We start from the raw sequence: 15,047 nt of genomic DNA on the forward strand, positions 1-15,047 counted from the left end.
ATTTTTATCCTGTGGTAGTTGCCTGGTTAATGTTTTTGTTTCAAAACAAAATTAATATTTGCTTGTTGTTTGTATGCTATAACTGGTTTATTTATTATTTTTTCAATGAGATAGGCAATGTTCATTGTATTACAAAATGCTAATTGAAAAAGTTATTTGCCATCTACTGAAATTTCTTTAATAATTTCTGTTAGTATGAACTGTCTGTATCTTTTACCGTGCAAACAGAGCCAACAGTCTCGAAACGATTGAAAGGCTACGTTCAGTTATGTAGTATCGCTTAATAATAGGAATTAGATTTCAAAAAGAGACAGGCAAATTTAAGCTTATCGCCTAAGAGAAGAAATTTAAGTTATAAGCCTTCCTCTTGATTGACTTTTACAATCTGCAGGGGAAGAGAAATACCTGACGCAAAATACTCGTATGTTATTTTGTCATAGAAAATTTGCGTATAGATTGTGCAAATCAAATATACATATAATCAAGTCTACATCCCTTGCAGGGAAGACAGAGCCAATGTTCATGAAGACTGAAAGGCCACATTTAGCTGTTTGGCTTAATGATAGAATTGAGATTCAATGACAGGTTGCTAACCCATCGCCTAAAAGAGGAATGCCAAGTTTATAACCCTATCCCTTAGTCGCCTTTAACGACATCCGTAGAAGAGAGATGGAGTAGTCCTATTCACACGGGAATTGTGCGAATCAAAATCCCTTAATTTAGGAATCATCACCTGCTATGTGCGATTCTTGTATTGTCACAAATGACTTGGCTCTGTCTAAGGCTGTGCACAAGCTAATGAGCTGTGAAGTAGATAAGGTGGCACACGAGACGGGATCACCCTATCTGTGCGGAATGCTCATTGCTCACTGCGCTCAAGCGAATATGAGAAATATAACCGCGAATAAATGAGACGTAAATGGTTTGTTGTCTGTAAGGTCTAGACCACAGTATATTCAAGCATTTTGTGTATGAACTCCCTTTCTTTCTCTCTCTCTCATATTTGCGTACTCCCAATTGAAATCTCTACCCTATTACCATAATGCTTTGGGCCGAGGTCAGCTAATCAATTCAGTCGGTGAAAATTACCTTAACCATTAATATTAAGGAGAAATCGCTAGAAGTTATTTTGACCAACTGGTATGTTCTTATAAATAGAGATATAGAAAAGTCAATTGAGAATTATGCTTTTTGGAATACATTATGTAACGAAAGTATCGGTACTTTTCATTACTTATTTTTTAGCATTAATTTACAAGTACTTATATTTGATAGTAGAAACTTTAGTCTATCTATCTATCAGTCTTTTGAAGACTGTGGGCTCTATCTATCCCGGAAAGGATATACATAGTCGTGATTATATGTATGTAAGAAAGTTCAAAAGTTATTTGACATGACTCTATCTAACGTACAACACCAATACAATATCGTACGATTCCATTTTGCATTCTCTGGGCCTCGCCGATTTATTTTGGGAGTAAAAATCCTGGCGGGTGAAGTATTAATGAAAAATAGGTGCTTCAAAATACGCATTTATTCAGAAAGACAAAGAGCAGACGAGCCGTCCAGAGTCTGTGGGCAAACAAAAATGAAATGCACCGTCAGCGTTGGGAGGCGAGCGACCTTTGTGCGAACCTCACAAATTTTCCCTCTGTAAAAATTGATTAATATTGTCCCTACCGTTAGTAGCACAATAAAAGGCATGTTCGCTCTTTCACAAAGAGCTAAATTCGTTTGAATTGTTTTCAATTGGATTGTAAAAAATAGATATAATAGAATTAAATTAAATTTAATTAATATAATGTATTCTATAATAATTACGTAGTTTCTGAAAATGTATATGATTACATCTTACATTTGAATAATTGAAAAAAAATTAAGATAAAGTTTTTTTTTATTTCCAATTTGTTTAGCTACCATCACTACTGGCCATAACCCTAGTTGACTCGAAGGCAAATTCATATTTCCAGTTACAGGGTGCACGATGCACTAAAATTTTTACGTTTTCATCCACTGCGCTGTGTCAAAATGTTGCCACGCCACAAAAATTATGACAACAAAAATTGTGTCACAATTTACGGTTGCGCAAAATGTAATATTATCTAACACAAAGAACCAAGAAATAAAAAATACGTATCACTCTTATTAATTTAAACATTTGGATACATACATAGATCTTATCACGTCTTTATCCCAAACTTAGCGGCGACATATGTAAAATTTCAATGCAAAATTTTATTTTTGTTTACTTATGTAATACTTTCATAAAAACTATTCGCCGCACCTAACTTTTTATCTTTTTGTACGGTAGTTAGAGATAATATGGCACCATTTGGTATTCCATCGCCAGCGGTCAAGACAGACTAAATGAAATTGTTGTGTTTTTCACAACAAAATAAGTACGAGTAACAGAGTCCGTTAACGAGCGAGCGGTTAACGTTGTTTGGCAGCGACAATGTACAAACGTTTGGTCAATTCTGAATCAGGAGCCACTTGGAACTCGTTCCAGACCCAGCGTTTTGTCCGAATTAAAAAAAAAACACCTGCAGTCATGGACACGGGAAATGTATATATTATATTTGTGTGTGATTTTACATTTTGTAAAGTTGAGCCATGATTAGGGGGATTAAGGGGGATATAAATAACCAAGTCAAAATAAGATAAAATTTAAATAATAAAATATAGACGTATGTGCAAACACAAGAATCGAGAATGAAATTATTCAAGTGTTCAAACAATTTGGCCGGGGAACTCATTCGTAGCAACGATTAATTCGGGCAATCACAGGTAGCGTGTTCCAATTTAGACCCGGCCAAAAATTGGATATGCGGTGAATATTAATTTTCCCCACGGCCTGGACTGCGTTGTCCACATTTAAGGTAATTGCCAACAGTTCCGCCTGACGTGGCGGTAGGTAAACCTGACACTCGCTCCCAGAGGATACCCGTTACAATCCCATTTATAAATGCCGGTTAATCAAATTAGTTTTTTTTTATGCGGTAATTATGAATATCGATTTTATAAAGTTATGGCTTTAAAATTTAAACTGCCTTTACCTTTGAAATATATAAGTTGCCGCTCAAAACATCGACATCAAAATAATGATAATAAATACAATTCACGTCCCTATATCAAATCCTGTAAATGAAAAATCATATTTTCGATGCGAGTGTATTTGTCAGGTGTACAAACATTGGATATCATCCCTTCACACCTTCGTTTATGACCGTTCGCACGTTATCGGAAATGTACCGCGATTTTAATACGACCGAATTCACTGGGATTAGTTATGTAGCAAATCTCTGCATAACGATGGTGTGTTATTAGTTTATTAAATTATTTTGTTTGTTTAATTTGTATGTAGTTTTTAATATGTTTCATCAAAGGTGCGTATTTTAAAGACTACTAAACTCGGCACAACAGTAAACATACTGAAAAACTAGCTTTTGGTCAACGTTTAACTTCAGTGGGATTTCATTACTACCCTTTCTTATATTTTAAATTTTCACGTCTAATCAAAAAACGATCTGTCTTATAAAGTTTAATTCAGTCCAATATCGCAGGCAAGTACGATGAATAGGCACGGGAAAAATTAAATGGACGAAAAGCGATGAGACGACGAACAGGAAATGTTGTCACACTCGGGATTTACGGGGAAAAGGGCCACGAAGGGGGAGCCACTTGGACACGTAGACCTCCCCCGCTCCCCTCCCCCTGGCCACGCCACTTATTCATCATTTACGTATTTGAGTGTGATTTCGTTTGAATCGTCCCAACTCCCAACCTCTTACTCACTTACATTAGTTACATTAGATGTTACCGAATCTTGTTTTATTCAATTTCCGCAGAGCTATTATCTTTCGCCACTCATAGTAATAGGGATTCCTTTCAGAGCCGTAATAATATTTATTGGGTGCTTTAAGCCTTGAAAGGTTTCATGTGGGCATCTTATGTCTAAGTTAACTTAGACTACTCACTACAAAATCTATTATTATTAAAACTGTAATCTAGACCGCATAAAAATAAATTAATTTAATACTAGTTCTCTAAAAACTTCAAGAAAAGTTAGTTATTCAATACGATATTAAATGCTTTGTACGCGTAATATCTACAATTAATAACTGAATTGACAAATCATAATATATCCTGAAATTGTATTAGATATAAGTAACATTGAAACATATTAAATTCAGCACAATGGCATAGATAATACTGCTATAATTACTAAGGTTTCAGTGTAACTGAGAAGACGAGTATATTGAAATTAATTGTGGCTAATCAAACAGGAATGCGCAATATCTGACATAAATACACGACACGACACTGTTTAACTTCACTAAGTGAATAAGCCGATTCCTCGTAAATCATTTTGAAGAATTAATGTCCTTGTCATATTAAAGTTGATCTTGGCAAAATATTAATTCAATTAATTTAAAAAAAAAGGTACCAGATATTGTAGGCCCATTTTTACATAGAGAGATAAAAATCATAATTTGAATTTAATAATTTTAATACACTGCCCCTACTTACCAAATGTATATATCAAACAGTAAAAAGAATGATAAAAGTTGTTATATACATGTTATCTGTATTTATCCTTTGCGGGGTAGACAGAGTCAACAATCCCGAAGAAAAGACTGAACGGCCACGTTCACTAATTGAGATTCAAATAGTGCTAGTCCATCGCCTACAAGAAGACATTTTTAAGACATCCATAAGAAAAAATATGGAGTGATCCCTTTATTAAGTGCCGGGAAGCACACGATTATAAAAAGTGATTAATATTCTAAAATGAGACTTTAATGTAAGTATAGAGTATCCCCGATAGGACACCCCTTAAAACCTCGACAGCTTTTGTAAACTTGTCGCTTACATTTTTTGCTTCGTTATTGCCAGCATAAATATTCAGAAAGAAAACAGCTATCCTTTGAGATGGCAATATTGACATTATAATGAAAACCCTTTTAAACGTCCACGCTTTGATTGTTAAAATATACATTGAATAAATCACCTGTAATGTGACTTGTTCATGAAGCAGACTTTTATGGTTTTTTTTTTAATTGATGTTTCTATCAATAACTGTCTTTGAGTTTGCCACTATGATAACGTAAACTACAAAAAACTGCAATCAATACTTCTTTTTAACGTGGTACCTTTATGAATGTTCATAATGATTATTCTAATTGTCATATAAGTTTAATTCTTTCTTTTGATGGCCTAAAGTGTTAAGATATTATAAGACTTTCTTCTTTTACAGATGGTGACCAGGACAAAGAAAATCTTCGTAGGAGGGCTCTCAGCACCCACAACGCTTGAGGATGTAAAAAATTACTTCGAACAGTTTGGACCGGTAAGTGTCTTATTAATAAAACCATTTATTTTTCTAAATAGCGAAGTAACTACAAACGAATTTGAGCATTCGTAATTAGGCTTGTAGATCTCGGGTATTTAATGTATTCCATTTAATAATATGTTTGGAATACCTATACATAAAGTTGTGACAGATCACATAGATTGATCTAGCTCTAAATAAAGTTTATGACTTTTGTTACAAGTTTAACTTTACTATTTTTTATAGAGTTCATAGAGTTAAAAATTTAAGAATGAAAAACAGTTTTGTTTTTTTTTTGACATGCCCTGGTCGGGATTCAAACCCCTTGTTTCAGAAGCAGGCACACTACCGCTGTGTACATAAAAAATATATTGATCATGCCAAGTATTCACCTATCGTTCTACCGTAATGTTGTGCGCAACATGTCAACGTTGAGCGGAGTTGAGCCGAGTTGCCGTAACTTCGCGTGAAATTTAATTTACAACCAACTTTCCAGAAAAGTGTACTGAATTTGCGCTGTCATGTCCCATTTGTTATTAGGCAACGCTAATTCTCCCGCGGTTAAATCATTTCGTGCACATAATATTAAACATGTTACCCCCAAAATTTGGCGTTTCGGTCAAACTTGCAAACTGTGTTATGATCATTTATTCGGTTTACTTTGTTGTGATGGAAATTAAACTAATTAATGTTAGAATTTATAACTTGTGATTGAAGAATCACAAGTTTATTATATTATTTAAGTTTTATGAAATCTAAAATGAAGAAAATAATTTAGTCGCCTCATTATCGTCGTTGAGCATTGAATGAGGATCCTCTTAGCGTTGATCTATCGCAAAATTTTTGAACTGTCACAAGCAAAAGAGAACCGTTATGAGAGGAGTTAAAGTAACCATTCCTATGGCAAGGTGTCCAGGCCTGTAAGTCTGCGATAACTTGGTCTTTGTCTGGCCGCGGCGGCTCAGCGCAGGTGTCTATCTACAAAAGTTTCCTCGTAATTAGCCCCGTATCTAGCGTGGATCGGGACTAAGGAACTTTTCAGAATTCAACATTGGCTCCAGCCGGAATCATTGTGCCTTCTCAAAGTAATCGGCGCCCGCCAGCCGCTCGAGACGATCAAAACCTTTATTACCTATTATGAGAGTTTAGAATAAAGCCAACGAGTTTTTCGGAGTGAATGTGATTGATGCCGAGCGAAGGAAATATCCCGGGAGAGATAAAAGGAATTTAATGAAGAGTCTTTAAGAATAATGATTAAAGCAATGGTTGTTCCTTTTGGTCGGCAGCCTAATGACGGGGTCTTTTGAATTACTTTTGTGTCTAAGTAATAATGTGTAACCGCGATCACTCTAATTAAATACACGAGGCGCCATCAATGTTTGCAATTTTCGTGATGAAGGTTTTATTAAACTATTTCAGTTGAATTATTATCCAAATTGTGTGCTATATAAATAAACTCTAAAATATAATGAGGCAGGCAATTTAGATTACCAACACGCTGCCCGAAAGCAATGGACCGTAACACGGCAATCATGCAATAGCTTTGCGTAGAAACAATGCCATATAGGTACCAAACAAGCGTTCATAGTATAATCAGGGATAGAAATAAATTATGGGATACCATTATTACATCCAAGAACGCACACCGAGAATTCTGATTACAAATTAATTCAATAACATTGAAGCCGTGCACTGTGCTCCCGGCTGGCATCATTTCGTAAGGGTGTCACATTTTGAGCAAGTTTAATTAACAATCTAGTCGCTTTTGTAGGTGCCTTCATTAGTGTATTTGTGGATAAACATTGCGCAAACTCGACGCAATCCGCGGTGCGTACGTGTGTGTGAGCTCATGTGCGCCATAGACGGCGGGGCTCGTCACGACCCGTCACATTCATACTCACTGTTGTCATAGCCGTGCACAAACACGGGTTCCTTACGTGTGTGCGTGTCTCCGATCCGTGACTTCGATGTCTCGATACCCGGCTCTCCCTACGTGCGAGCTTTCCAAATGAAAACCGTCTCAGAATATCAAATGAGCCACTTAAATACCGAATACAATGACTGTACCCACCTGAAGCAAAGGCCGCGAGACGCGTACACGCAAGGCCCTAAATGAAAGCCCGCCGGGTCGGCCGAGGGTGGGCGAGCAACCCCGGTAACGATTTCCTTCAGATAATGGAGAATTTTCTGATGAAAGCAGCTCGACAGTGCCCTTTCAGGATTTAGGCAACGTGCGGATTTATGGCCCGAACGGTCTGCGCAAATTTCGTTCGTCATGACACTGCTTGGTATCGCATGTAGAATACCGATTCGCTACTTGTGAGAGCATTCTTCCGAAGCATTCGGAAGTTTTAAGTGGCCATGCAGGAGTAAAGAGTTATGGAGATAACGTGCCTTTAGTTTAATCTGCGCAGCTGTTGTGTAAAAAGAAACGGATTGCACTGAGTTAATTTCGCAACGCTTAATCTAAAACAACAACGTACACGAAATAACTTCCGGCGTATATTTTCAGAAGCATTTTAAAGGTGAGGGTAATTTACGAAATCTGCTTGGCTATAAAAACTCTTTGCAGGAATTTGCGTAAAACAAGTTTTATTAGTATAATAAATATCATCCGTTAGGAAGTTTCATTATATCATTTTTGAAAATGCAATACAGGTACATCACTATTACGTACTGAAAATAAACAGTGCAGTTTAAAATTTTCGCGTAAAATATTACTATATGTTAAAGAATTAATTTTCATCAGAATTTCCTAATAAATTCTAATAAATTATAATTCTAAATTTGAAATCAAGAAAGCGAACCCCTTATATAATATGTAAATCGCAAACGAATTCATTGGGACTCCACGCTGGCTTCGGGATGCTGACTTAAAAATTAATTAGTCGAACGACCGGTGTAATCGCTGTACAATACCGATTAAGTGTTGTTCAACACAATTCTTGTATTTCTAAATTCGATTTTAACTCTTTGAACTACAGTTCACATTATGTTGTGCTTAAATAACGGGTTGGCTTTTTTTACATCGTGCGTTGTGACTTTGTCTGTCAATATCGATTTAAGCGACATACCTACTTGATCCGAAGAATTTTCCGTGACGTGTTTGTTATTCTTTTTAAGTAAAATAACGCTTTTGAATATGATATATTATTGTTGTACGTACAACATATCATGACATTAGCCGCGATAGCGATAGCCCAGTCTGATCGAGTTGAATAGTTTCCTTTGTGCAATTGATTTCCGATCTGCTAAAGTTGGGTATGAATTAATAATACCAACTGTGCTTTCTTGCAATCTGATGCCTTATATTAGTGGAACAAGGCTTCCCGTTAGCTAACGATGAAGTTTCCTAACCAATATAAAGTTAGCGAGCTAAGCGCTGGCGTCGCACGCATAAGAGGGTGTCTTTGAGAAGTTCCGTTGCATGCTTGATTCGCTATTGTTTAGTCATCGAGCAAGTCCAAACTCTGACCGTCTTGTTCTCTATCGATAACTTACGCAAGTGTGTTGAAATTCATAGGAGCTTGCATGATTACTTGTTATTATCTTAACGTACACCAAACTTGTATCGACCATCGTGACTGCAACTGCGGTGGAATTGAGAAGTTTGAAATGCTTAAATCAACAGTTAGAACATGGTATTCGAATTGAATGGTTTTGTAATAAAGATAGATATCTAATTCTAGTAAAATGATACATCATTGTGAATCCTTGTTAACATCGAAATCAGCAATTCAGTAGCAACCTCATAGTACATTGATATTATCACCACTTTATCCCGTTCATACACAGCAATACAGTTATCTTCTGTACAATAACAACTCGAAAAGGGGATTATCCAGTAGATAAACGATAAACAAACCAGCCGATACGTTAACTCTTACTGCTATCTAAACATCGTTGCTGTCAACAGTACTCCAACTGTGACTGAAGCGGGTTTGGAATTTGGCTCTAGGTAGATATCATCGAAGGCCGTATATCAATCAGTTGTTACAACGCTCTACGGTTGTCGTTTATCTTCGGAGCCGGTCGGATCTGGCTGTCCAGATTCGTGCATTGTTCCGACATTAGCCAGGGCTGCCGAAACGGTGGATGTCTGAAATACCAGTGCGGTGGCGTTCGTTGCAACGGTGCAGTGAGCGCCCGATAGCGTTTCCAATTTCCTGACTTAAATTGCTCTAATTTGGTTATGCGCTGACGGCTGATCGAAGGCACTGGCTCACTACAAGCGACACGAGTGGTGCGGCTTGTAATTTGTTACTTAACAACTCTTCAGCTTCGGAATCAAAGATTGGTCTAACATATGTAATATTTAATGAGGGTTAACAACAATGCTGCATTTTGCCAAAATGTGTTTATAAAAAAATATTTCTGAAACTGTTAACACAACAAAGCAATTATTAATTCAAAACTAAACAAGCAAAACCAAAGAGAATTAATTATTTGTTTGTCCGATAGCTAAGTAAAAAACTTTTTCAACTATCGTACAAATTTGTCGTAGAACCGGAAAAATGCAGCATTTAGATGCACTCCGGAAGCACAGAAGGTAAATGGCACGTTTATAAAATTACGAACACGAATTCCCGAATTGAGAGCTGACTTTTTGTTTGTATTGAAGCGGCTTGCGAAGTGCCAATAAATTAGCCTAATGGAGAACTAATTATGCCCCGAATGGTTTAAGAGGACCACGTTATTACTCCTGAAGGAGCACTCTTGCAGTTATTCTTAGTGCTCTAACACTTATTCAGAGGGACAAGTTTCTTTTTTACAACTTTAGCTTTCAAATGCGGAAGTAGGTACTTTTAAATTTCTTTTCTTTGAACTGATGACTGTGGTTAGTTATTAAATGTAAGGATTAGTATGAATAGGTTGGTTGAAGGAAAAATGACAATACATAAGACAAGACTTCTTTGTGGACAACAACTAAGATACTGATTAATTCGATAGATTAAATAATGGCTTCGTTTGAAAGCATAAGAACACATTGAAATAACGTATACACTACTATTTAAAGTAGAAATTTATTTAAAAATATTAGAAGAATAACATAAATAAACAGGCGATCTTGAAGTAATTTGACAGACACAACGACGAATGCATGAACTCGGAAACAATATCACAATCCTCGCTCAGCTATCCGCCGAGACAAAATGATGGACATAGCATAGAAATATTTGCAAAGTCTGTTGAAACAAAATACACTTTTATTACGGTGACATTCAGGTTTATTTTTCTTTGAAGAAATAAAATCCTAGCAATGATGTAATAGTTTTCTCGGTAAGAGGTGTAGGAGGGGCAAGCTAGGTACGGATAAACGTACCCCCGGGCTTGCGATTTGTATTAGCCGTCTAGTACTCTGTTCTTCGTAATTGTCGACGCCAGAGGCTATGTTCGAGCACTCAAACACATAAGAGGGGAAATCCAAAAAGAAATGCGAGACCCCCAATCGATACCATATTTTTCTTTTTGACCGCCTCTTACTGTGCAAAGTTTAATGTAGAATTGCTACTGAATGTACTTAATTATTTCGACAATCGTTTCCAATAATTTCGCCGGCGGACTGGACATCGTTTTTGGTGCTTCATAAACTCAATTGATATTCTATAAGTGAGATTCACGCATCAATTCATTGATCCTGTTACAATGTTCGAGCCGATGGGGCGATATAAGCCGATCATTTTCGACAGACAACATAATTTTCAACCTGTAAAGAGAAACAAAATTTTGTTAATTATTATAACGTTTCATGACAAAATAGTTACAAAATTTATTGACGTTATTGGTTTTAATAACTCTTATTGTTATGAACGCGAAAAGGCAATAGCGAGAAATTGAGTTTGTTTTTGTAATCAATGAAGCATAATATAATATATCTACACTTCTCAGTAAAATGGGTTTAAAATGAGAAAATCAACGTTAGCATTTCAATGAGCTCACAATAAGGCGTCGAGACTTATTCAAAAGCTTCTTGAGAATCGAAAGAGGTTCGTTTCACGCGTGTGTGACTACGTACTCTAAGTCGGCTCAGCGGACTTTCTTGCAAAGCTGATTTAAAAGTGGCATAATTATTACTTGTTTTAGTTCCGAAATTCCGTATTTTTTAATTATTAATTCTTTTTTTTCACCTAGACTTCTTCTTTTAATACCAAGCTTTGCTTTCCAATCCACATGGATTGCTCCGTTAAATTATTCCAAAAATTTTATTGCCTGAAGAAATCCGTCCGGATTCTGCGAAGGGTCTCTTCATTTTTTTATTCTCGTTTCCAGGGACAATTAGGTATGCTAATTCATTTATTTTATGACGGCTTTGTGAAAAAACGCTGAGAAAAGATCGGTGTTGGGATTTAGGCAGTTAGTGGGGTGGCGTATGCGCTTGCTGGGAAATGGTGGGCGTGAGGGGGCGAGGGGGGTTTGATAGGAAGGTTGACGTCTCACGCGGAGCGCTGCGGTAGTAATTAATGGATCGTGCGTGGCCTTCCTCTGAGGATAACCGTTACACAGATTCCGGTACATACATACAGCTGCAGCGTACTAAACTGATGTTATTTATTATGGTTACGTTGCTTAACAAATTACTTGGTTATTTGATATTTTTCTTCATCATGTTAGGAACAGAGTGAAATAAAAGTCTTTAAACTATAAGATATTTGATAAAAGTAATCAGATTTTACGGCTTTTAAGTGTATTAGAGGTTGGGATGAATTTTAGAGATGAATCTACGCGGCACACTGCGAAGGGACACGGTAAACATAATTAGGCGTTCAGGCAAACGGCGGCGCTGATTGGACGAGACGCGCCGACACTCACCCGAACAAATTGCACGTGAAAGGTAATATTTCACTCGGATGAGATCTTTTGATACGCACCTTGATCCGCTTAGTTTTGTCCTTCCGATGAAATAAATATAGTAGGTACAAACGTTGTTCTGTATTCTACTGGCTTGTCAATTTACGATAGATACTATTTTATAACAACTTTTCAACTGACAATTACAATAATCTCTGGCATCAATAATCTCTGCATGTGATTTGTACTTACATAATATTTTTTTGGTAATTTGTAAAGTGCTTTAACTGTAACATATTTGTTTGTTTTATTTTCCGCACATTATCTACTGACATGATGGAGAAAACAGGAAACTAGCAACAGAAATGGGTTGTGACAATTCAAACTGTCAAATAATTCAAGGTGCGCCGCGGCATTTTTCACAATCAAAGAGATCTACAGCGCGACCGTACGCTCTTTTTTTCCATCCATTCAGTTTGTTTATTTCCCGTTCCCTCTTATAAATATAGGAGTTCGGTAACTCCTCACGAATTCCCAAGGCGATAAGGTATTTTACACACGCGAAGACTGCCGATTCACTTATCTCCGAATTTGTTAATTGTGTCTTGTAAAGCTTTTTTGAATGATGCATTGCTTTAAGTTTATTGTGTAGTAAAGATGTACGATTTGTTTTATTGCAATCATGTTAAATTGATTTAATTAAAATTGAGAATAACTTAGACTAACTTTCTTTTAGAGGTCTTAATTATATTTATAGAAACTTGTGACTAAGTCAATACAACACACCGTTGTTCACTTTGTCCATATGTCATTACACTATATTTAAGCAATCCTTAAAAAAACAAAACTAAACGTGTGCGAAATAATAAAGCTTCGATTTTGGACTTAAATAATTAAAGTTCTTTTGAGAAAAGTTCACTAAGTATACACAGAATGTATCCACGGCGAGTAATAAAAATTCCCAATCGGCCGTGCGGGGCAGGGGCAGGCACTTTGACGAAAAAACGATGATGAAGCACGATCATGTCGTCGAGATCCCCCGCCTAGCTGACTGACAAATTGTCGAACATTTTTTTCGCTAAAATTCCTTTCCTTCGAATCCAATTATTGAGCCTTACCGATAGAACGCTTTGGCGTCTTTAGTCTTGCCTACGAGCGCTTTATTTCCTTGTTTCGCTCGACTTGCTCGGGGGTTTATTTTTAACCCAGAAAGAACCTCGAACCGCTCACGTAAATCTTATGCATTCAACGTTTGTTTCACTGCTTGGCGAATATCAAAAAGATGTTGTCGAGTGCTGACTGAATATTGCCGTCAGTACGGCTGGAAGGGCCGCTAGTAATATTTCCAATGCAAACATGTTTTCGGTGTACTCTAATTTTATTTTGCCCCACGTTTCCCACAATGCGATGTGCAATTTCGCTCAGCTGAGGCTCCCTAAATTGTTCTGTTGTGCAAGCATCAACCAAAGAGTAGGTACGTACAACGAGAAAGTATATGAAATGGATTGTATTACATTGTGATTGTAGGATACAAACTGATTTTAAAATACCAAAACTTGCGTGGGTTTCATTTGTTTGTTATTTCTTTATTCCATTTTTATAATAATCGATTTCTATTATATTCGATAAATATTATAAAAAGAGACTCCAGTTTTGCTTGAAATTTGAGATATTTTTGTTAATTTTCTCTAAAATTTGGCTTTAAATATACGACAAATGTGTTACAATGTTCACTTCAACCATTTCCCTAAATGGGTACTACCAAACACTCTAACTCGATACAAGTCGTGATAAAGGTCCAATTGTATGCAGTAAATAAAACATGACTTAGCCATATTTCCACTTTCGTTTCTTTCATTTTATGTCCCTTTTTTGGCCTCCTTGGGAAACCGTTCATACAAATACCTTTCCGATATTGCCTGACTTTATTAGCATGTGATGGCATGTGTTTTTATATCTAAAATATCTTTTACTTCTACGCCACTTTCGTTGAATAAAGATTGCCACATGTGCTCCTGGCATTATATCATGATATATAAGAAAAGTTATTTCCTTTCACTCGTGTAATTTATTGTAAGTGCTGCCACTGTTGAAACCTGGGAAGCGATTGTGATTTTATTTGCAAATAAATTATAACACAAAACATTATCGCGTATACTCGTGATGTAAACTGTCAGAGATCCCGTAGCAATGAAGTTTAGATGTTATGTGATAAAAAATATATTTATTATTTTCATTTTAATCCTATAACAAAATACATACCAAATTATTTCAAATATTGCAATCCATAATTTATACTAGGCGTCACGAATTGAGCTTAGGGCGCGAATAAATAGCTTCTTCGAAAGCTATCGCGAAGCGAATTAGAATAATGCTCTGCGATTTGGCGTTTCAACAAACGAGAACGGAGAATGGCCCTCGGTGGATTATTCGGGTGTGCGGGTGGGTTCGGCCGAATTTGGGTACAAATGGATGTGTCGTGACTGTTAAGACATTTGTTTACATTGGTCCAGTAAGGAAGGCGTAGGCGTAAGTTGGCTGCTAGCTTAACTACTAAAGCGGCACAATACTCTTGCAAGTAACTTTGTATATAATATAAATGCACCCAGAACTAGGTACTCAATTGGTTTCAATAAGTGGCAAGTAAATAGTATCTCTAATTCACAAGTTACTCGTATTGTTTCTAAAAAGTTGCCCGACAGATAAGTTTGTAACAAAATAAAACTTCAAAGAATTAAATAGGTGCTGGATCATCATGCTAGCCCAACGTACTGGCCCAGTATTATAGCCAGCATTTGCCCAATGTGTAAGTACGTGCGTACATCAGCCTTTACCCAGGGCTTGCGATTGGAGGGTCCGACGGCTGCAACAATGTATGACGCGGGTTGCTAAGTCGGGGTATTGAATGTTTTCTTTTGGGTCAACT

At 36.6% G+C, this 15,047-nt stretch overlaps 2 protein-coding genes across 7 annotated transcripts in view; one reads left to right on the forward strand and one right to left on the reverse strand.

Moving 5' to 3' along the window:
* The window catches only part of LOC106131844 (RNA-binding protein Musashi homolog Rbp6), a 476,408-nt gene that overhangs the window by 281,529 nt on the left and 179,832 nt on the right, over positions 1-15,047 (forward strand). For all 6 annotated transcript variants that reach the window (XM_013331071.2, XM_013331072.2, XM_060944334.1 and 3 more), the window contains one exon: positions 5,258-5,350. In XM_013331071.2, the coding sequence (XP_013186525.1) occupies positions 5,258-5,350 (93 nt within the window). The remainder of the gene's footprint in view (positions 1-5,257; positions 5,351-15,047) is intronic.
* LOC106131846 (uncharacterized) overlaps positions 9,336-15,047 on the reverse strand; it is a 29,938-nt gene continuing 24,226 nt past the window's right edge. The window contains exon 4 of the mRNA XM_013331075.2: positions 9,336-9,498. Coding sequence (XP_013186529.2) covers positions 9,336-9,498 — 163 coding nt within the window. The remainder of the gene's footprint in view (positions 9,499-15,047) is intronic.

The sequence above is a fragment of the Amyelois transitella genome, chromosome 5 (assembly GCF_032362555.1).
Source record: "Amyelois transitella isolate CPQ chromosome 5, ilAmyTran1.1, whole genome shotgun sequence".
NCBI classification, from domain to species: Eukaryota; Metazoa; Arthropoda; class Insecta; order Lepidoptera; family Pyralidae; genus Amyelois; species Amyelois transitella.